This window comes from Puma concolor, chromosome D1, assembly GCF_028749965.1.
Source record: "Puma concolor isolate L17-30 chromosome D1, mPumCon1.1.hap2, whole genome shotgun sequence".
Taxonomy (NCBI): Eukaryota; Metazoa; Chordata; class Mammalia; order Carnivora; family Felidae; genus Puma; species Puma concolor.
The window spans coordinates 78,381,842-78,403,975 of record NC_141676.1 but is presented as its reverse complement, the minus strand read 5'-3'; the positions used below and the strand labels follow the sequence as shown (position 1 = coordinate 78,403,975).

At 38.5% G+C, this 22,134-nt stretch overlaps 1 protein-coding gene across 4 annotated transcripts in view; it reads left to right on the top strand.

Annotated features, from left to right (window-relative positions):
* The window catches only part of MTMR2 (myotubularin related protein 2), a 117,399-nt gene that overhangs the window by 48,964 nt on the left and 46,301 nt on the right, over nt 1-22,134 (top strand). For 3 of the 4 annotated variants that reach the window (XM_025928015.2, XM_086678611.1, XM_086678612.1), the window contains one exon: nt 18,186-18,261. In XM_025928015.2, coding sequence (XP_025783800.1) covers nt 18,186-18,261 — 76 coding nt within the window. Of the gene's footprint in view, nt 1-18,185; nt 18,262-20,767; nt 20,788-22,134 lie in introns of those variants that run through there. The other variant, XM_086678610.1, reaches the window with a different exon arrangement.

Here is a 22,134-nt window from a genome sequence, read left to right as displayed (position 1 = left end):
AATGTGGAAGGTACTCAAGAAAAATTTGTTGACTGAATCAGTAGAAGAGAATGAGAAATACAAAGTTATTTACTCATTTTCCTGTTTACTTTCCATTCTTAATAGTCCCCTAGTTGTTATGTCTCGTAGGCTTGCCTTTCTCTGGTTCAGCTAATGCACCACCATAAGGCTAATCCTCCTCTGACATCACTTTCATAATATGATACCCTTGTTTAAAAATTCTTCAAGGGGATCCCTGTTTCTCTGAGAAAGTGGAGTCTTTTAAGCCTTGTATTCAGGGTTCTCCCTGTTTGGTCCCATCAAAGCTGTCACACTGGATGTCCATCTTTTCAGAAACATAAGCCCACCACTTCAGATAGGGATTCTTGTTATCATCCCTTAAACATCATGTGCTCATTCCTACTTCCGTTCATGCTGGCTCACACATCTGGAATGTACTTCCTTCTACTCTTCAGTGAAACAGATCATGGTCAGTATGTTAATAATAGACTCAGCCCCATCAGGTGATTCCAGTCCATTATCTTTTTTTTTTTCCTGATAGGAGATATTTGGATAATAATCAGAAAATGTTGAAAAAAACTTTGAAGAAATTAGGAAAATTTGGAAGAGAGACAAGACAGAAGGCCGTCACTAATTCACCTCTGTCATCAAAGAACCACCAAAATCCACCTGAAAATATTCACAGTGGTCTCATATTCATCCTTAATAAGGAAATGATTTCAGTCCAAACTGTCATGATTTCCATTTTACTGCAACTTTTCTCCCCAAAGTTACCATTAACTCTCTTTTGTAAGATTTTGTATCTTTTATAACAACACTAGTTTTTTTTTTATTATAAAAGTAGTATAATGAAATAAAAATTTGTGGGAAATAGAAATAGGATTAAGGAAAAAATTAAAATCACCAGAACTTTTACTACTCGTACTCTTAGTATTTGATACACAGAGACTCTTTATAGGTCTTTCTACTTTGGGGGTGCCTGGGTAGCTCGGTTGGTGAAGTGTCTGACTCTTGATCTTGACTCAGGTCTTGATTTCAGGGTCTTGAGTTCAAGCCCTGCGTTGGGCTCCATGCTGGGCTCCACACTGGGTGTGAAGTCTACTTAAAAAAAAAAAAAAAAAAAAAAGAATTCTACTTTGACATTTACAAGATTGGGTATCAGAGTAAAAGATCCTCAGCTCTGCTCACCACAAGTTTATGTTACCAGCAATTTGCTAGGCTCTAGTAAGTAATGTCTTGCCTACTGTACTCCATCTATGGTGTGTTCATTGGGTTTGTAATTAACTTGATGTGGTTTGAAGATATTATTAACCCCCTTAAGGCTTAAAAGAATAAAATCTCCAAATATCTTAAAATTTTTAGTAAAAAGAGCCAAATAATTATAATAGAAACATAATAGAGATTGTTTAAAAATTAGAAAGTATGAAAAGCTGATAAATGGGAAAGCATGTTTAATATGTTCATGATGCAACAGAAATAATATTGACTGTATTCAATTGATATTGAGGAGATTAGGAAAAATGTATGCACCTAAAGGTTATTTAATTAAGTGGAATACTAATTAACATGGTGCTAATTCTGGAGAAGACAAGAAGTGTTTCAGACTTCAAGATTAAGCATAATGAAAGTGCTGCTGATAGAATTTCTGTTATAACACACACAAGATTCCATATAATCATCTTTATATATAGAGAAAAGGCACATAAAAAGGTATTTGACAAAATTCAACATCTATTTCAGGTTTTTAGAACTTTTAATTAGAAAAGAATAGGTAAATACTTATGTAAGCATCTTGCTTAATAGTAAAATATTAAATTAGTAGAAGTAGTCCCACTAAAGACCAAGATAAGATTACCTGCTATCATGCCTGTGTTATTTAACATTGCATGTAAGTACTGTCCAATGCAATTAGATAAGAGAAATGCATGGTAGGCATATTATTGAAAAGGAAGAGGCAAAATAAGCATATCTTTTACCTGGAAATCAAAATTGAGTGAAAATTATTGGAAACAAAAGACTTTAATTGAATGACTGATTATAAAAAGGAGTTTGGAAGTCATCAATCACTCTGTCCTAACAAGTAAAAAGCAGAACAAGTTGAAAGTCAACAACTCTTCTTAGATCCTTCAGAGAACTGAGGTCACAGGGCAGATAGCTGACCTCCAAATGGGACAGATGGGTAGAGCAGAAACCCACAAGCAGAAACCTTCTCAGGAACCAGTATCAAAACAACTGTAATTGATGAATTGCTGGGGGCTCAGTATGGACAAATCTGAGAGTTAAGAACTCCAGGGAACCCCTACACTAGTTCTACATACTTATGTGAGTTTTACCTGCAAAAACCCTACCAGGTTCTCACACTGAAGAGTGAGAAAAATCTCTGTTGCTCCTCGGCAGAGGGAGGGGAAAAACAGCCAGTTTGAAATATGTTCAAAACATTCTGTTTTTCTCTCTCTTTTTAAAAAAATTTATTTATTTTTAGAGAGAGAAGGGGGGAGAGAGGAGCAGAGAGAGAGAGAATCTCAAGCAGGCTTTACGCTCAGTGCAGAGCCTGATGTGGGACTCGATCCCAAAACCCCAGGATCATGACCTGAGCCGAAGTCAAGAGTTGGATGCTTCAACTGACGGAGCCACCCATGCACCCCCAAAATGTTGTTTGTTTGTTTGTTTTTTGGATAAGGCCTGCCCTTGAGAGAAACTGTTTCACTAGCCTATCCTGCCTGATTTTGTCAGAGCCTGCCTGACCTGGGGGAAGAGAAATACAAATTCTAGTACCCCCTAGTCAGCCACCTTCAGGGTTGGGGAGATGTGGGTGTGGGGACTTAAGAACTTGTGAGTGTCACAACCCAGGGGCACAAGCTCACTGAAAGACTGACACTATAGGACTTAGTCCTAGGACTACAGAACACTTCCCCTCCCACCTCCACACCTTACCACCACATCACTGAAGGCCTGCGTATTAAGTACTTTTTACCTAGTCGTCATGTCCATCTTTCAACAAAAAAATAACGGACATACTAAAAGCCAAGTTTGATATGTAAGAATCAACAGCTTTCTCTTATGAAAATACTTATAAAATATCAGAGAGGGAAAGATCCTATTTATAAGAACAATTAAAAAATATAAAATATCCAAGAGTAAACTTAAGGTATATGTAGAAATTTTAAAACTCTGCTGAATAATATAAAAGAATACTTAAATGGAAAGACATACCTTGTTGTTTGACAGAAATGCTCAATAGGGGCGCCTGGGTGGCTCAGTCGGTTAAATGTCTGACTTCAGCTCAGGTCATGATCTCACAGTTTGTGAGTTCAAGCCCCGCATTGGGCTCTGTGCTGACAGCTTGGAGCCTGGAGCTAGCTTCTGATTCTGTGTCTCCCTCTCTGTCTCTGCCCCTCCACAGCTCACGGTCTGTCTCTCTCTCTCTCTCTCTCTCTCTCTCTCTCTCTCTCTCTCTCAAAAATAAATAAAAATTAAAAAAAAAAAGAAATGCTCAATATTGTTCAGATTTTAATTTTTGTTTATTCTGTAAGTAATATGGTTAAAACTTGACAGGCTGATTCTAAAATTTGTAATAACAAAAGTCTGGAAACAATAGAAATGTCTTTTGGTGGGGTGATGACTAATTTATATGTTTTTAATTGAATACTATGCAGTCTTCGGAAAACAGAGGTGGATCTCCACGTGTTAATGTGAAAGTATATTCAAGGCAGTTAAAAAATCAAGAGTCAAACAGTGTGTATAAGTTCCTATCTGTTGGGAATTGTTGGGGGGAGGAGTAAAGAAGCTGTGGATACACAAGGAGGTAGTATTACTTAGAGGCAAGTAGAATGGAAATGAGGAAACATGTTTGGAGGCTCTTTGAATTATTCCAAGTGAAAATTGATAAAGGACAGGTACTAGGATGTGGCTGTAATGTGTTAAAGCTGCCTGAATGTTGCAGATCAGGGGGAGGTAGAAGTCAAAGATGATGGCCCCAGATGTCAAACCTGGTGACAGATTTTGGTTTCCTTCTTTTCTGATGCCCGTCCTTTGTACACTTTCCTATTCCTTTCTCCTCAGCCAAAGAGGTGACCACAGTGTTCCCTTCAGCCCTTGTTCACCTCCCAGCTCCCTTCTTCTTTCTTCCTTGCGCTCTCTTTTATTCTCATAGCTCCAGCTGTTGTTTCTTTATGGATGACTTCCACCCCTTGTCTCTGGTCCTGATCTCTTTCTCAGCCTGCGATCCGCCATGTCAGTTCCTTGCTGTGCGGTTGCTCTAGGATGCTGTTATGTTGTGATCATAATCTTAGGACAGTCCTACCTCTGTTCAAGTTCAGCTGCTGTTGCAAGGTGTATGCCACCTTGGAAAAGTTGCTTAACTTCTACAGGGGGCAGTTACTCCATTTATAAATGGGAATAGCACTACTACTTCTCTTCTGGGGTATTAGAAACACTAAATGAATAATGATCTTCTAAAAGCAGTACGTTAACTAGGCCAGTTCACGATATTTTCCTTGGTGTGAGGCGAAATGAAAGTAATTGAGATAATATTTTATCGGTCTACTTATCTACTTCTGTTTCATTTTTGACAGATATTCTGTTACGAGCCATCTTTTATCGAGGAAAGACTGTTCTGTATTACAAGAGTATATCCTCCTAACTTTTTGGTTTTAAATGTCTGTTTTCTGTTATAAAATGATGTTGCTAATGGATAGTAGTCATTATTGTGGTTCTTTTAGTGTTCTCAGTTATAAGAAAATAGTCTGCAGCCGTATAATACCCCTCCCCCGTCTCCTGTTATTTACATGGTGTATTAGTTTGGCACATTTGTTACAACTGATAAACCAATACTGATACTTTATTCTTACTTAAAATCCCTAGTTTACATAAGGGTTCACTCTTTGTGTTGCACAGCTTGTGGGTTTTGACAAATACATAGTGACACGTTTCCATCATTACTGTATCATGCATAGTAGTTTCAGTGTCCTAAAATGTCTGTGCCCCACCGATTTGTCTCTCCCTCCCTTTCACTGAACCCCTGGCAACCCTTCATCTGTTTACTGTCTACATACATTTGCCTTTTTCAGAATGTCATATAGTTGAAATCCTCTAACACATAGCCAGATTGACTTCTTTCACTTAATGGTATGCCTTTAAGGTTCCTCTGTTTCTTCTTTTGTCTTGATAACCCATTTTTTTAAAGTTTACTTAGAGAGAGAGAGAGAGGGAAGGAGAGAGAGCACGAGTGGGAGAGGGACAGAGAGAGAGGGAGAAAGAGAGAATCCCAAGCAGACTCTGCTCAGTGTGGAGTCCAGTGTAGGGCTTGATCTCACGACCCTGAGAGATCACGACCTAAGCCATTATCAAGAGTCAGTTGCTCAATTGACGGAGCCCCCCCCCCGGTGCCCCCCCCCACTTGTTTTTAAGTGAGAGAGAGCACGAGCAGGTGAGAGGGGAAGAGGGAGAGGGGGAGGAGGGGAAGAGAGAGAGAGACAGACAGACAGACAGACAGACAGAAAGAATCTTAAGCAGGTTCCATGTTCAGCATGGAGCCTGATGTGGGGCTTGATCCCATGACCCTGGGATCATAACCTGAGTCAAAATCAAGAGTCAGAGGCTCAACCGAGCCACCTAGGTGGCCCTCATTTTTTTTTTTTTTTTATTACTGAATAATGTTTCTTTGCATAGATGTACCATTGTTTGCTTATCCGTTCATTGTATGAAAGACTTTTTGGTTGCTTTCAAGTTTTCACAGTTATCAACAGCTTGCATTCAAAATTTGATTCAAAGGGCACCAGTGGCTCAGTCTGTTAAGCATCCGACTTCAGCTCAGGTCATGATCTCGCAGTTCATGGGTTTGAGCCCCGTGTTGGGCTCTGTGCTGACAGCAAGGAGCCTGGAGCCTGCTTCAGATTTTGGGTCTCTTTCTGCTCCTCTCCCGCTCACGCTCTGTCTCTCTCTCAAAAATAAATAAACATTAACAAAAATTTTTTTAAATTTGATTCAAGATTCAAAGTTGAAAAATTTTCCTGATATTAGGTGTATTCATTCTTAGGGCTTCTATAACAGAGCACTGCAAACTGAGTGGCTTAGAACACAGGAATTTTATTTTTTCACAGTTCTGGAGTGTGATATTGTGCTATATATAATAGGAAATATATATTTTGGTTTTCATTCTCAGCTTCTGGCCAGAGCTTCTAAAACCTTTGTAATTTACTAAGTGATAAAAGCCATAGGAAGATCTTTTATTCTAATACTTGGTTTCTGTTTCTGGCTCTTGAAGCAGTCCCAGAGTGATAAAAGTGAAAGGAACATCTTTTGTTATAACACACCCCTTTCAGCCATACTGAGTTAATGTTAGCCAGGTGCTTTTGGAAAGCCTCTAAGGATGGGGGCCTCATTGTCAGGGGGAACCAAACCTCACCAAAGCAACTAGAGGTTTGGAACTTTTAGCCCCACTCCCTTCTCTGGGAGTGGGAGAGGGGCTGGAGGTTGATTTAATAATTAATGGCCCAGTGATTGGATCAGCCATGTCTAAGTAATGAAGCCTGCATAAAAACATCCCAACTGAAGAGGTTTGGAGAGCTTCTGGACTGGTGAATATCTAGAGGTGCTGGGAGGGCGATGATGTGCCTGTCCAGAGAGGGCATGGAAATTACATCCATCCTCTTACCTTGTACTTTGCCTTTGGGCCTCTTCCACCTGGCTGTTTCTCACTTGTATCCTTTATAATAAACTGGCAAATGTAGTTTGTAAAGTGTTTCCCTGAGTTTTATTAGCTATTCTAGCAAATTATTGAACCTGAGAAGGGAGTCATGGGAACCTGATTCATGGATGACTGGTCAGAAGTACAGGTGACAGTCTAGGGCTTGAGATTGGTGCTTCAAGTGGGGGCAGTCTTGTGGACTGAGCCTTTAGCATGTGGGTTCTGTGCTACTTGCGGGTGTTAATGTAATAATTGGATTGTAGGACACCCAGCTGGTGTCCACTGAGATTTGGAGAATTGTTTCCTATGGAAAAACCCACAGTGTCAAAAGTGTTGAGAGTATGGGAAACAATTTTTTTTTAGGAGGTTAGAATCTGAAATCAAGGGAACAAAATTGGTTTCTTCCGAGGGTTCTAGGGGAGAATCCGTTCTGTACCTCTCCCCTAGCTGCTGGTGAAGGCCAATTTTCCTTGGTGTTTTTTGGCTTGTAGATCCATCACTCCAATCTCTGCCTCCATCTACACATGGCATTCACCCTATATCTCTGTGTCTTATAAGGACAGCAGTTATATCAATTTAGGGGCCACTCTACTCCAGTATATCCTCATCCTAACTAATTATATCTACAGTGACCATATTTCCAAATAAGGTCACATCCCCATAGACTGTCAGTCAGGACTTCAACCTATCCTTATTGGGAAGAGGAGGGCACAACAGTTCAACTCATAGCATGAAATGGTGCTTGCCAGACTGTTCCTCTTTAGATACTTACCCTTTTTTGTTGTTGAATCGTTGATGGTGATATGTTATCCAGCTCTTGGTAGTTGTGGTTTCAACAGAAAACCAGATTGTCCTTGGCAGTGTTATAATAAGAAAGGGCTATCCTGTGCTCAAATTTGTGCTTTTAAATATGTAACCAATAAGATTTATCCCAGATGCCAGTTTGTGGCTCTACCCGTTCAGTATTTTGTTTGTATGGTTTGTTTGCCTACTTTGTGGTTTGTCAGTCAAGTTGTGCAAAAAATAAAGTAAAATTGATGTTTAAAAAAGTTTTTTACAAGAATTATCCAATGAAGAATGGATACTTAATTTTTTCCTTCACAGTTTGAGTGTATAAAGAAACTAGAGAGGATAGTTTGTAATTTCTACAGACTCATTGTTCCCTTTCAGGTGATTATAATGTAGTGTTTTGCAGATTTCCAAAATATTCTTTCCTGTTTTTCTGTCATCTGACATTCCATGTGAAAACTGACCCATAATCCTGCTCCCTTCCAGATCATCATTATAGACAAGGTTTCTGAATTTCCTTTATAGTAATTTCCTGATTGGAGTGAAAGGGGAGAGAGGGAGAGAAAGGGAGGTAGTTTAAAGTCACATGGAAAGTTACTGAGCAGTTTGAAAATAGTTTGATTAAGTGGGCATAGAAGAAAACGGGCAACAATAACATCATTGGAGAGCAGAACTGAACTGATTATGTTTTGGGAATAAAAGAATTATAAATTTTAGTCTGTTTGGTAGGGTTTTTTTTTTCACCAGTAAGATTTTAATATGACGAATAGACTTTTCTTGGTAATAAGAAAATGGTTAAATATTATATTAAATGGTACCAAAGAGCAGACCTTACATCATCTTGTCTTATTGATAGGCATCCAGAGCTCCTGAGGCAGGCTGGGATCTCATCTGTACCAGGTTTTATGTATTCCAAGGGATTTCTGTCCTCCTCTCATCTGAGAGTTCTATGACTTTTTCTACACCAAAGATATGCCCATGTTAATGCAGAAAAACCTAATGAATCAGTCTGGCTTGGCTGTTTTCGTGCCCCAGCCCCCATTTTAGGAAGATAGACCTCTGTTGTTTTTGCGTGGTCCTCTTGTTTTGACCTTGACTCCTCTCTTTGTTGAATGTGCATTTCTTCTTCCATTACCGACATATCTGGAATACAGTTCTTCTCAAGTAAAAACCATCCAGTATTACTCAAATAATTGCTTGTATTTGTTTCATAAGCCTAGGGTCAAATTTGATCACTTCTTCCAACAAGTGTCAAATATCCCTCTTTATTTAATCCAGGATTTTGATATTTTTCTGTTAGATTATTATAATTTCATCTTTATCATATTTAGTTTTGTACATGTTCTTGACTGTGCCATTTACCTTTATCAGAGACCTGCAGTAATTTTCCTTTACATGACTGGTCAAGTTTAAAATCCTTACTCCACCCCCACCTAATATTTTATCATAAAAATTTCCAAATACACTGTTGAGTTGCATGAGTTTCTTCATATATTTTAAATATTAACCCCTTATCAGATATGCAGATATTTTCTCCCATTCAGTCAGTTGCCTTTACATTTTGTTCCTGGTTTCCTTTGCTGTGCAGAACTTTTTTTGTTTGGTATAGTTCCACTTGTTTATTTTTGCTTTTGTTGCCTTTGCTTTTGGTATCAGATCTAAAAAATCATTGCCAATCCCAGTGTCAAGGAGCTAAAACCCTCTGTTTTCATCTAGGAGTTTTATGGTTTTAGAAGTTACGTTCATATCTTTAATCCATTTCGAGTTGATTTTTGTGTATGGTATAAGAGAGGGTCCAGTTTCACTCTTTTGCACATAGCTGCCCAGTTTCCTCAGCTCCGTTTATCGAAGAGAATGTCCATTCCCTGTTGTATATTCTTGGCAACTTTATTGTAATTAATTGGCCGTATATGTGTGAGTTTATTTCTGTGCTCTGTATTCTGTTCCACTGATCTTTGGGTCTGTTTTTATGCCAGTACCATATGTTTTTAGTTATTACAGCTTTGTAATATAGTTTGAAATCAAGAAGTGTGATACCTCTAGCTCTGTTCTTTTTCAAGATTGCTTTGGCTATTTGGGGTCTTTTGTGGTTCAATGTAAATTTTAAGATTTTTTTGTTCTATTTCTGTGAAAAATGCCATTGGGAATTTGATAGAGATTGCATGAAACCTTTTATGTTTTTTTTTAAAGTTTTTTTTTTAACATTTATTTTGAGAAACCGTGAGTGGGGGAGGGGCAGAGAAAGAGGGAGAGAGTAGAGAATCTCAAGCAGGCTCCACACTGCCAGCACAGAACCTGACAACACAGGGCTTGAACTCATCAACTGCGAGATCATCACCTGAGCCCAAGTTGGATGCTTAACCGACTGAACCACCCATGAGCCCCATACTTTTCTGTTTTTAATGTCACAATTTAACTCTTTTTTTTAAGTTTTAAAAATTTCTTTGCAAGGGAGTGGAGGAGCATAGAGAGAGGGAGAGGGACAAGTGCAGAGCCCTATGGGGGAATTGAGCTCATGAACCTGATCATGACCTGAGCCAGGATCAAGAGTCCAATGCTCAACCAGCTGAATGACCCAGGCGCCCCACCTCTTTTTATGTTGTGTATTCATGAAGAAATTATACTGTCTACAGTTATTCTTAATGTTCTTTTCCTTTAACCTGTATAATATAGTTAAGTGTTTACATACCATCCTATTATAGAATCAGAGTTTTCTGAATCTATTATATTTACCATTACCAGTGAGTTGTATATTTTGCTTTGTTTTCATGTTACTATTAGTATCTTTTCATTTCAGCTTCAAGAACTCCTTTTAGCATTTTTTTTTTTAAGGCAGATCCAGTGGTGATGAACTCCCTCAGCATTTGTTCTTCTGGGAAAGTCTTTATTACTTCTTTATTTCTGAAGGACACATTTGCTGGATAAAGTATTCTTGGCTGGCAATTTTTTCCTTTCAATACTTTGAATATATCATTTCATTCTCTGCTGGCTAGATTACCACTGAGAAGTCTGCTGATAGCCTGATGGGGGTTCCTTTTGTAGGCTGCAGAGGGAGGAGGTCATTGACTTGGTACTTGGGATGTTGAGCATTCCTGTGGCTTAGATGAGGGCATCTTTGGAGGAGGTTTTCCCAGTGACTCATGGGTGGGCTTCCTTTTGGAGTCCAGAATGGAGAACTGCATCCCTTTAATGCCTTCTGAAATTCTTATCTGGCTCTTTCCTGAACTCCTCCGTTCACCACATCATGGAGCTCTTGTTTTAAATCTTTGGGTGCCGTAGAAGAGATGGGTTTCTTTAGCAGTGTCCCCTGCTGGAGAAGCTGGGCACTCAACTGCTCTCCCTTTTCCCCTATGGGAAGGATCCCTCACCTGCTTTTTCTTTATCTGTGGAACCTTGTGGGGAGGGGTGATGCTGGCAAAGTTCCTCTTACCAACTTTTATGTATCCAAAACTTTATTTTTTCCTTTTCCTTCCAGTGGAGTGTTGGAACTTCTCTTCCAGAGTCCTGGACTTCTGTAAAGGCTTTCTCATTCATGGGTGTCTGCCCAAGTTAGTGTTTTCTGGGTGCTATAGCTAGGTTGGAGGTTTGGAGTCAGTTCACAGGCTCCTGCGGTTTCCACAGCCTGTACCAGGTTCTGTCTGCCTATTACCTGATGCACAAGTGGGTGAGACTCCTCCAGGGTCTCTTGACATATGGTGCTGGATTCCATTGCTCCCATGGAGGCATTTTTTGTTGTTTTTCATGGATAGATGCCAAATTTTAGATGTGAATGGGCAAAAAAAATGAGGTCCATCTTACAGTGCCATGATATCGCTCTTCTTGCTGTTTTCTCTAGAATCGTAAGATGGTTGCTGTTTTGTAGCTAAATTTAGAAGTTAGTAGTTCAAGGGTTAGGGAAATTTATGACATGCTGTCTCAAATATTAATCCCTGTCTATTTTAGAGCAGAGGAACAAAACACCATGTGATTAGGCCATTGTAGAAAGAGATGTAAAAACTTACAATGATGCTTCTCTTAAGTGAATAAGTGTTTTTTACATTTTAATAGCACCTTGCAAATCCCCTTATGATGCAGCTGTCTCATTTCATATTCACAAACCTGTAAGGTAGATGTTGATATTATCTCGATAATATAAATGATGAACCTAAGATTCAGAGAGGTTACTGTGGTGGCGGTAAGTGGATTTTGGTGGGGGGCAGGAAGGTAGTTAACATGTAAAACTGAAGTCTTCACTATATACCTCGCATTTCTTATGTGTAAGTTTTAATTTTGATTTCCCCTTTTCAGCTTAATTACCACCTCAGGTAATTTTTTTTTTCTTTTTTAAAAGCAGGACATGTGGGTTATATTTTTGGTAGCCTGGCATATCTGAGAATAACTTCCTGTTGCCGTCAAAGATGTCAGAGGGGTCACAGCATTTTTCCCACAAAGATCTGATAACATTTTGTTACTGTTTTCTAGAATATAGTTTTACCAGATAAATTGAAGCTCGCCTGATCTTGTTTTTGTACATGACATCCCCCCTCCCCCACCTCTCTCTTTTGGCCTGTATTCTCAGAGGTTGTCTTAATTCTTAACAGTTCAAAAAATTTGCTGTGATTCACTTAGACCTATCTGTCATTGACTTTTATGTGGAACATGGTAAACTATTTTGATCAACAAACTTAGAAAACCTGTGTTCATTTCAAAAGCATGTTCTTCACTTATGTATTGGATTATTGCTCTTGATTTTTTTCCTTCAGGAAATAGAATTCTTTTATTGATACTTTAACATCTTTTATCTGTTTTTCCTACAGATTCTTAGAGCAGTTTTCATGTTTGTCCTCAACATAAATGCTGTTTTCTGAATAATCAACTCAGTTCTTTATTATTTCCAACACAAATTTTGTTACTACGTTTTTAATTTTTGCAATCATTCCTTATCTTACCATTTCTCTTAGTCTCCATGTGTCTGTCCTTATATCTTTGTTTTATTTCTTAGGAAATATGGTTGATTTCCTTTTGGGTGTATGCCAGATAGCTTGTAAATGTTTCTGCTAATGCCTAAAAGAATTCTTTTCAGAAGACTACTTTTTTGTTGAGCTTCAAGCTGGTACTCCTTGTCCTTGTCAAATAATCTTTTTTTTTTTTTTTTTTCCCTAGGCCCTGTTGTTTCTCTTCTATTTAAGGGTAGATTTGTTCATAGTCAGTGTTTGCCAACAAAGGGTCCAGATTGCCCTTGGCCCTGCTCTGTTTACTTGGGTTCCTTTTTATATCTTCAGCTCTAAAGTGAGTTGTTTTGTATATCCTCTAGGGCGTGCCTTCTGTTAAAAATCTGTCATCTGGGGGCAGCTTTTCTGGGCAGATAATGGGATCTTGACTTGCTTCCCTTCGTTGCCTTGTTCTCTGACATTCTCATCAGAACAAGAGTGAGAGAGTCTATGGCTCTCAACGTGACTGCCTGCATGAATTCCTGGTCTCACCTCTCACTTGATAAAGCTTTACTTACAAACCTTACACCTTCTGTACTACTGTGTGTCTGTGCCAAAACTGCCTTCCTCTCTACTTCTGTTTACAACACACGTTTTCTGGGGTGTGCAGTGTTCTTCTGAGTGTAGAAATACAGGAAGAGAGTAAGTCATGGGAACAACACTGTGGCAGCTACGAGGATGTATACCTGTGCAGTATAGCAACTATTGCCCAGCTTTGTAAGTGACATGATATTTGTATTTCCAAGTCAGGTGGTTAGATGATGGGCAAAAGATAAAGCATTTCATATGATCTTTCACATGTGTAGCATGCTTGATTTTTGTTCTTTTGTGCTAGTTATTACTTGTATCTTTCAATCCAGTTCTGTTGTTTTCATAATTAGAAATTCTTACCAGATTCCACTTATCAGTTGTTGGTCTGAATTTTTATTATGACGATTAATAGAAACATTTAAGTATATATTATATGTCAGCACTGGTATAAATGTTTTAAATGTATTAACTCATTTAACATTTTTGTGAGGTACCATGACTATTATCATTTCATAGATGGGAAAAATGAAGCATAGAGAGGAGTCCAACACTCTGCCCAAGAGTTCTTAGCATGTGGCATGGTCAGGATTTGAACCCAGGAAGTCTATATATTTTCATATTGCAAGTTTTTATCCTGTTTTTCTGCTTCTTCATTGCCTCATCCTTCGTCTCTCCTTCCTTCTGTCTTCATTCTTTCCTTTTTTTTTTTTTTTTTTATGGTTTCATAAAATGCTATATCAGGAACTGGCAACTAGATGCCATTCAAAAATATGACCTTTTAGGAGTTATAGAATGTGGCATATAAAAAATTATATGTGTGTGTATATATTTTAGTTCTTTGGGTATTGCATTAAGGTTACTTTATGAAACAAATTGTTAAACTTTCAAAAGTATAATATTAATTTGGTTAGATTATAAGTTTATTAAACAGAATTAATTTGTTCTTTGTAGTTCCTACTTTATTGGCCTTAGATGAACATTGGGCTATGACAATAATGTCTAACCCTTTTGTCTAGTCTTCCCTAAGCACCTGACTTAAACTAAAGAACTCTTGATCATCAGGAAGATTAGATTCATTAGGTTAGTACTGATCAGTATGAGCACCACTAGAAATATAGCTGATTGAAATGTAGCTGGCCTGGATTGAGATATGCTATAATATAAAATACACTCTAGAGTGTAAAAAAATAAAAAAAAATATATGAATAAAAGGATATAAAATGTCCCATTACTACTTTTAAAAATATATTTTTAAATTCTTTTTAACATTTACTTATTTTTGAGAAACAGAGAGAGAGAGAGACAGAGAATGAGCAGGCAAGGAACAGAGAGAGAGAGGGAGACACAGAATCTGAAGCAGGTTCCAGGCTCTGAGCTGTCAGTATAGATCCCGATGCAGGGCTTGAACTCAGAAACCGCAAGATCATGACCTGAGCTGAAGTCAGTTGCTTAACTGACTGAGCCACCCAGGTGCCCCTACTACTTTTAAAAATATTACATGCCAAAATGACAATACTTTTATTGTCATTTTATTTTATTTTTTATTTCCTGGATTAAATTAAAGATATATATATATATATTTTTAATGAATCCAAGATTTATTTATTTCTTTATTTTTTAAAGCATTAGCCATCATGGCTTTTATTCTTTTTTTTTTTTTTTTTTAATATATGAAATTTATTGTCAAATTGGTTTCCATACAACACCCAGTGCTCATCCCAAACGGTGCCCTCCTCAATACCCATCACCCACCCTCTCCTCCCTCCCACCCCCCATCAACCCTCAGTTTGTTCTCAGTTTTTAACAGTCTCTTATGCTTTGGTTCTCTCCCACTCTAACCTCTTTTTTTTTTTTTTTTTTCCTTCCCTTCCCCCATGGGTTCCTGTTAAGTTTCTCAGGATCCACATAAGAGTGAAACCATATGGTATCTGTCTTTCTCTGTATGGCTTATTTCACTTAGCATCACACTCTCCAGTTCCATCCATGTTGCTACAAAAGGCCATATTTCATTCTTTCTCATTGCCACGTAGTATTCCATTGTGTATATAAACCACAATTTCTTTATCCATTCATCAGTTGATGGACATTTAGGCTCTTTCCATAATTTGGCTATTGTTGAGAGTGCTGCTATGAACATTGGGGTACAAGTGCCCCTATGCATCAGTACTCCTGTATCCCTTGGATAAATTCCTAGCAGTGCTATTGCTGGGTCATAGGGTAGGTCTATTTTTAATTTTCTGAGGAACCTCCACACTGCTTTCCAGAGCGGCTGCACCAATTTGCATTCCCACCAACAGTGCAAGAGGGTTCCCGTTTCTCCACATCCTCTCCAGCATCTATAGTCTCCTGATTTGTTCATTTTGGCCACTCTGACTGGCGTGAGGTGATATCTGAGTGTGGTTTTGATTTGTATTTCCCTGATAAGGAGCGACGCTGAACATCTTTTCATGTGCCTGTTGGCCATCCGGATGTCTTCTTTAGAGAAGTGTCTATTCATGTTTTCTGCCCATTTCTTCACTGGGTTATTTGTTTTTCGGGTGTGGAGTTTGGTGAGCTCTTTATAGATTTTGGATACTAGCCCTTTGTCCGATATGTCATTTGCAAATATCTTTTCCCATTCCGTTGGTTGCCTTTTAGTTTTGTTGATTGTTTCCTTTGCTGTGCAGAAGCTTTTTATCTTCATAAGGTCCCAGTAATTCACTTTTGCTTTTAATTCCCTTGCCTTTGGGGATGTGTCGAGTAAGAGATTGCTACGGCTGAGGTCAGAGAGGTCTTTTCCTGCTTTCTCCTCTAAGGTTTTGATGGTTTCCTGTCTCACATTCAGGTCCTTTCTCCATTTTGAGTTTATTTTTGTGAATGGTGTAAGAAAGTGGTCTAGTTTCAACCTTCTGCATGTTGCTGTCCAGTTCTCCCAGCACCATTTGTTAAAGAGACTGTCTTTTTTCCATTGGATGTTCTTTCCTGCTTTGTCAAAGATGAGTTGGCCATACATTTGTGGGTCTAGTTCTGGGGTTTCTATTCTATTCCATTGGTCTATGTGTCTGTTTTTGTGCCATAAATTAAAGATATTAAAACCAGTTTTGCCTGTTTCTTTTTACTTTAAAATTTTTTAAATGTTTACTTATTTTTGAGAGAGAGAATGCAAGTGGGGAGAGAGAGAGACAAAGACACAGAATCTGATGCAGGCTTCAGGCTCTAGGCTGTCAGTACAAAGCCCAATGTGGGGCTCAAACTCACGAACTGTGAGATAATGACCTGAGCTGAAGTCAGACACTTAACCGACTGAGCCACTCAGGCACCCCTCTTTTTACTTTTTTAATGTGACTACTAGAAAATTAAAAATCACATATATGGCCCATGTTATATTTCTATTCAGTATTCAGAGTGTATAAGATATGACACCTCTTCTCTCAGAGTCTGTAGCAAGAAAGTAGATGGTGTGGTAAGTGCCAGATAGGAGCTCATGCATAGGAGAGCCCTGAGTGAGTTTGAGGGCCTGCAGAAGGTGACCTTTAAAGTGGCTGCAGTACATTGTTTTCCTTTTTACCTACTTTTGAAGACTCTACATCTGCTTTTTGGACCAAAGGAAATAAAAGTCAAAAGCTACTTAAAAAGTGTTTGGGAATCTTTTTTCTAGTGGTGTTGGTTCTCAGTCTAATGAAACAAGTCAAGGTTGAAGCAGGATGCCTGAGTCTGCACAGAGACCACTGCTCAGCCCTCCCCCAGATGTGACTTAGGCAACGAAATGGATGCTGGTGTCGTTTGTGAAGTATGAACATAGGTCAGCTTGAGATCTGTGGAGTTCAAGGTGTTTGGGGGACATCTGGATGGGGAGGAACAGTAGCAGTTGGTTGAATGGAACCTAGAGTGCAAGAAAAATCTGAGCTGGCAGCATAGACCGAAGTTAGGTGAAGCCATAGGTAACGTAAGAGATATCAGGAAGTGAGTAAAGTGAGGTGTGGACAAATCTCTGAAGAACAGGGAAGGTTGGGGAAGGGAAATAAAGCTTATTGAAAAAGAATGGTCAGAGAAGGAAGAGTTTAACAGGATGGTGTGCTTTCAAGAAGCAGGCAAGTTAGGGTGCCTGGGTGGCTCAGTCGGTTAAGCATCTGACTCTTGATCTTGGCTTAGGTCATGATCTCATGGTTCATGGGTTCGAACCCTGAGTTGGGCTCTGTGCTGAAAGCACTGAACCTGCTTGGGATTCTCTCTCTCCCTCTCTTTCTGCCCCCCCCCCAAATAAATAAATAAACATTAAAAAAAAAAGGCAAGTTTTAGATGAGGTCAGATGTAGTTGAGAGATAAAAATAAAGACTGAGAAATGTTCATTATCTATAATAATGGAAAGTTATTGGGAAGAAAGTGGATTCCCTGGAAGGATTGGGTTAGGTGGCAAAACCACATTGCGGGATGTTGAGGAATTAACATGAGCTAAAAAATTGGAGACAATAAAGGTTATTGTCTAGAAGTGTAAGAGGTGGAGGTGGGGAGGCTTGTGGTAGCTAGGGGGATGTATTTATATTTAGCATATGACAATTGTGTGTGTGTGTGTGTGTATGTGTGTGTATGTGTCTTGCTTGTTTCATAAATCTATTATGCAACTGTGTATCTGTATCTTTACATACTTGGAATCCAGTGTAGCATCCTTTGTAAGCTAACTATTCAATAACAGTTGTTGGTCATGATTGTAATATATTAATACCTCTTTTTCAACAAGATACTTTTGTCGCCATCATTTCCAAATTCTCTAAACATTAGATCCGCATAAGACCTTGATATTATCTGAGTTTAAATGCACTAAGGCCCCTGGTCGTGGTTTAATGGAAAGCACATGGGCTTTGCAGTCCACTAAACTATGATTCACATCTAGATTCTGACTTGTCAGCCACGTGGCCTTGAAGAAGTTAATGGTCACTTCGGGCCTGTTTTCCCTCACCTGCGAAATGAGGATAATAAGACCTACACTTATAGGGCTGTTGTGGGATTGATTCATTGAGAAAACACGTAAACTGTTTTGTATGGTACCTCATATGAAGTAGGCACTCAGTAAATGCCCTGTAGAAAAACAGCAGCTTCACGTGTGGCACATGCCAGCACCATAGTTTTTGTAATTTGATTTCAGGTAGTGTGTGTGATACAGTGTGAAAAATTGGCCTTTGAATAAAACATGTTTCTTTTCTTGCTCCCTCCTCCCCTTTCTGTTCCAGGTCCTGAGGGAATCTAACAAATTAGCAGAAATGGAAGAACCACCCTTGCTTCCAGGAGAAAATATTAAAGACATGGGTCTGTAATGGTATTTTTTGTTGAATTTCCTTCTTCTTTCTGAGGATACAGACTGTTCAATACTCTCCGTGTACAGAGAGCAGCCTCACTGTCCAAGACACCTTATGTCTGACTGCACTCATTACTGCCAGTCTTCCTAGCATTTGGTGTGTCCTGTAAGCCTGGATCTACTACGCTTACTGTCATGTGTGTACTTGGACTACTGGGAAACATACATAGTGAATTACACCCTGCTGCTTCTCTTTACATTCATTTGCTTTACATTCATTGAAAGTAGGTGGCTTTTTCTTGTCGACTGTCACTAAATTTTTTATTTTTTTAATTAAAAAAATTTTTTTTAATGTTTATTGTTTTTGAGAGAGAGAGAGAGACAGAGAGAGAGACAGAGAGCAGGGAAGGGGCAGAGAGAGAGGGAGACACAGAATCCGAAGCAGGCTCCAGGCTCTGAGCTGTCAGCACAGAGCCCAACGGGGCTTGAACTCACAGACCAAGAAATCATGACCTGAGCTGTAGTTGGCCACCCAACTGACTGACCCACCCAGGTGCTCCCTGTCACGGAATTTTTTAAAGAAAGCTTCATTATTTTAAATGACTGCAGTAAGATATTGGCTTGCCTAGATAAAACATTGACTTGTCACTTTGTACAAGTAATTTTTCTCAAAACACGTTCTTTCTGCTTCCTTTATTTTTTCTACTCTGAATAAACTTAGGCTGAGTTTTGGATGAAAATATCTCATCTCTATTGCAAAGCAAACCTTTTGCCTATGGCTGCTTTTCTTTTGTATCCTAAAGAACTAAGCCTTAATGTATTGTATGGACTGGAAACAAGCATTTAATTTTGTTTTGTTTTGTTTTTTGGTACTCAGGCTTTTACTTTATTACATGTGTGTGGTAATCTACAAAATACCATCGCTCTTGAAATAAGAAGTAATTAATTAAGAGAATAAAGTAAATGGTTTCCTAGCCAATGAAACACCACCTTTCATTTATTTCAATTATAATTTTTAAAAGGACTTAATAAATGCTTAATTTATCCTGGCGAGGTGTCATTCCCTCGTGTAAAAATAAGAAAGTCAAAAGGCTTGCCTACCGTACATTTAGTTCCTTCGCTCTTGCAAGATACATGTTTCTTTTTGCTTTTAACTCTTGACTAAATACCTCCCCAGTTTCTTTTCTGCTCCCTGCTCAGCCTCGTGTATGCCCTAAATTCTTGTTCTGCTGAGCTACTAAGTTAGTATTCTATGTTATCAGCATTGGACATTACATAATAAGAATGGTTATCATTATTGAATGCCCACTGTCTCATGTAAGCGTCCTCACATCTTCTGAGAAAGACGTTAATCCCATTTTGTAGATGAGGAAACTAAGGCATAGGGAGATTACATAGCTAGTAATGTTACAGCGAGTCTTATGACTGACAGTGTTTTGCTTTTCTGAGCCTGAGGTACATGCTATTTCCACTGTGATAAATAACCTTATCAAAGACTCTGAAGTTACCACTCCAGCTCTCGTTGGCTTCTGTTCCTTTAAATAGCGATACTCCTTTAGGACTTTGTCCTTGATCTGTTTCCCTTTTTCCTCTTACCTGCTCTTTTTGGTTGACCATATCTAAATTAGTAGCTCTACCTACCATATATTTACTGAGGACTCTAAAATGTGTTGTTTTTAGTGTGAACTTCTCTCCTAATGCATATAAACAAATGCCTGTGTCCTATATACATGCCCTTGGATATCCTATAGATGTCCCTTATACCCAGCATCTCCCAAACTGAAATCATCACCTCTATCCCTAAATTTACTCCTTTTCTTTTCTTCTCTCCCTCTGTTAGTACTAACACCAGTTGTCCATTCACTCAAAGCAGAAATCTCAATATATCATCCTGGACTACTACTTTTTTTCTGAACTCTGACATCCAGTGAGATCCAGAGGACTCAATCTCTAAGAATTTCTTGAATTTCTTTTTTTCTCTCAACTGTCCTGAGTCATTGATGTCATACATGTGCATATTGATTTTCAGGTACCTTTGAGAAACTTCAAGTGAAGGTATTAAGTGGAGATATCTTAGGAGCTTAAGAGAGAGTTCAGGACTGGAAGTCCAGATTTGAATCATCAGAACATAGATATCCATTCAAAGTGAGAGGATGAAATTAACCTTTGGAGCATATAGTAAGGAGGGAGCCAAGAACATGGCTTTAGTAAACAGTTTACAATACTTGGTAGAAGAGGAACCCAGGAGGGAACTTGCAGAGTGAAGAGTGTGTGATACAGTGTATCACTGTAGAGAGAGCCAGACTGTATATTTACCTTTTTCCCCAAAAGTACTTTCCTTCTCCACTTCTGTATCTTGGGTTCAGTTCTTCCTCTGCATTGAGGGCCATCTCTCTCTCTCTACCCACCTAAAGGATACCTGTCACTGGGGCACAACTCACATGCCGATGTTCCTGGAACATGTTTTCCATGTTCGATGTTTCGATGTTTTCTGATCCTCCAGCTGGATGGATTTCCCCTTCAATGTATTACTCAGAGTATGTTTGTGTGCCTCTCTTTCTGTACAGATTGCATGCTCTCATATATTATATTTGTGTATATTTTATATCCTTATAATATGTATTCTCAAGGTCACTTTAGCTCATCTCACAGAAACTATTATGGGTCTTTCCCCTGTGAACTCGGTGAAAATTTGAGAGGGTTGGTAAATCTAATCTCTCAGTACGACTAGGTGGGATTAGTGTTGCAAAATTCAGAGGAATACCTAATCTATTAAATATTCTGATTCAAAATAATCTATGTAGACTTATGTGAAAAATTTATGTTTAATATAAAGTGTAAGGCTAGAGTAACCTAGAATATGTTAATCCATGTAGATAAGGCATTTGATTTTTAGTTGGTCTAATATAAATCTGCAGTTTAATTTTTTAAAAGTTAGAGTAGTGTTAGGAACATCACCTGAATGCTTTAAGGAGGTAACAATATCAGAGTATTGTGGCCTGGGTGTATCAGGAGTAGAGATAACTCCAGACTACAACCTTTCAACCTTTAACACGGGAGTCAGATTACGCTATATTAGTGGTTTAGCTTTGCATGACGTGATGGAAAGAGATTCGAATTTGTAGTCAGAGGAACCGCATTCAAGTCTTAATCTTAGTTACTAGTTCTGAAACGTTAGGCTATTCTCTGAGCCCTGGTACTCTCATCTAAACTTTGTAAGTGTAATTATAGGTCTCATATGCAAGGTTTGTTAGGAAGGTTAAAGGAAGTACACAGGTGAAAAATACTTTAAACTACGCAGTGCTAAACCATCCATGCTGGTTGTTACTATTGTCATTTTCTCTGGAATGGTTCCTGGTCATAATCTCTCATCTACTTGATACAGACCCTGATAGGCATAAATTCTCTCTTCATTGTGACTTAGCTGCCACCAGCCTGAGGAGGAACAATAAAGTGGGCAGAACGAAGCAGAACCTAATGACTGATGATAATAGTAACATAGATAGAAACGCTTTGTGTATGTATACTGCTTACAATTTTGGAAGTACTTTCATGAATTTATGCATGATTTTAGATAAAGGGTAAGGTGTAACAAAAACATTGGACATATCTTGCAGTAGCATATAGAATAATGAGATTGATTTTCTTGTGTGAGTAAAGAAACTGGGTCTGGAAAGAATCCAGAAATGTTTTAGTAGCATTGAGTAAAGCTTTTCTCATTGAGGTAAAAATTTATAAGGGCAAGAAAATGTATGGAAGGCAAGTTTATGTATCTTTCCTTAATGATGGGTTTATTTAATTGTAAAAGCTTCCCTCTAAATGAAGCATGCATTGGAAACAGTGATTTAAAAAATGTAGCTCAAACTTGAACATTCCCAAGGGAA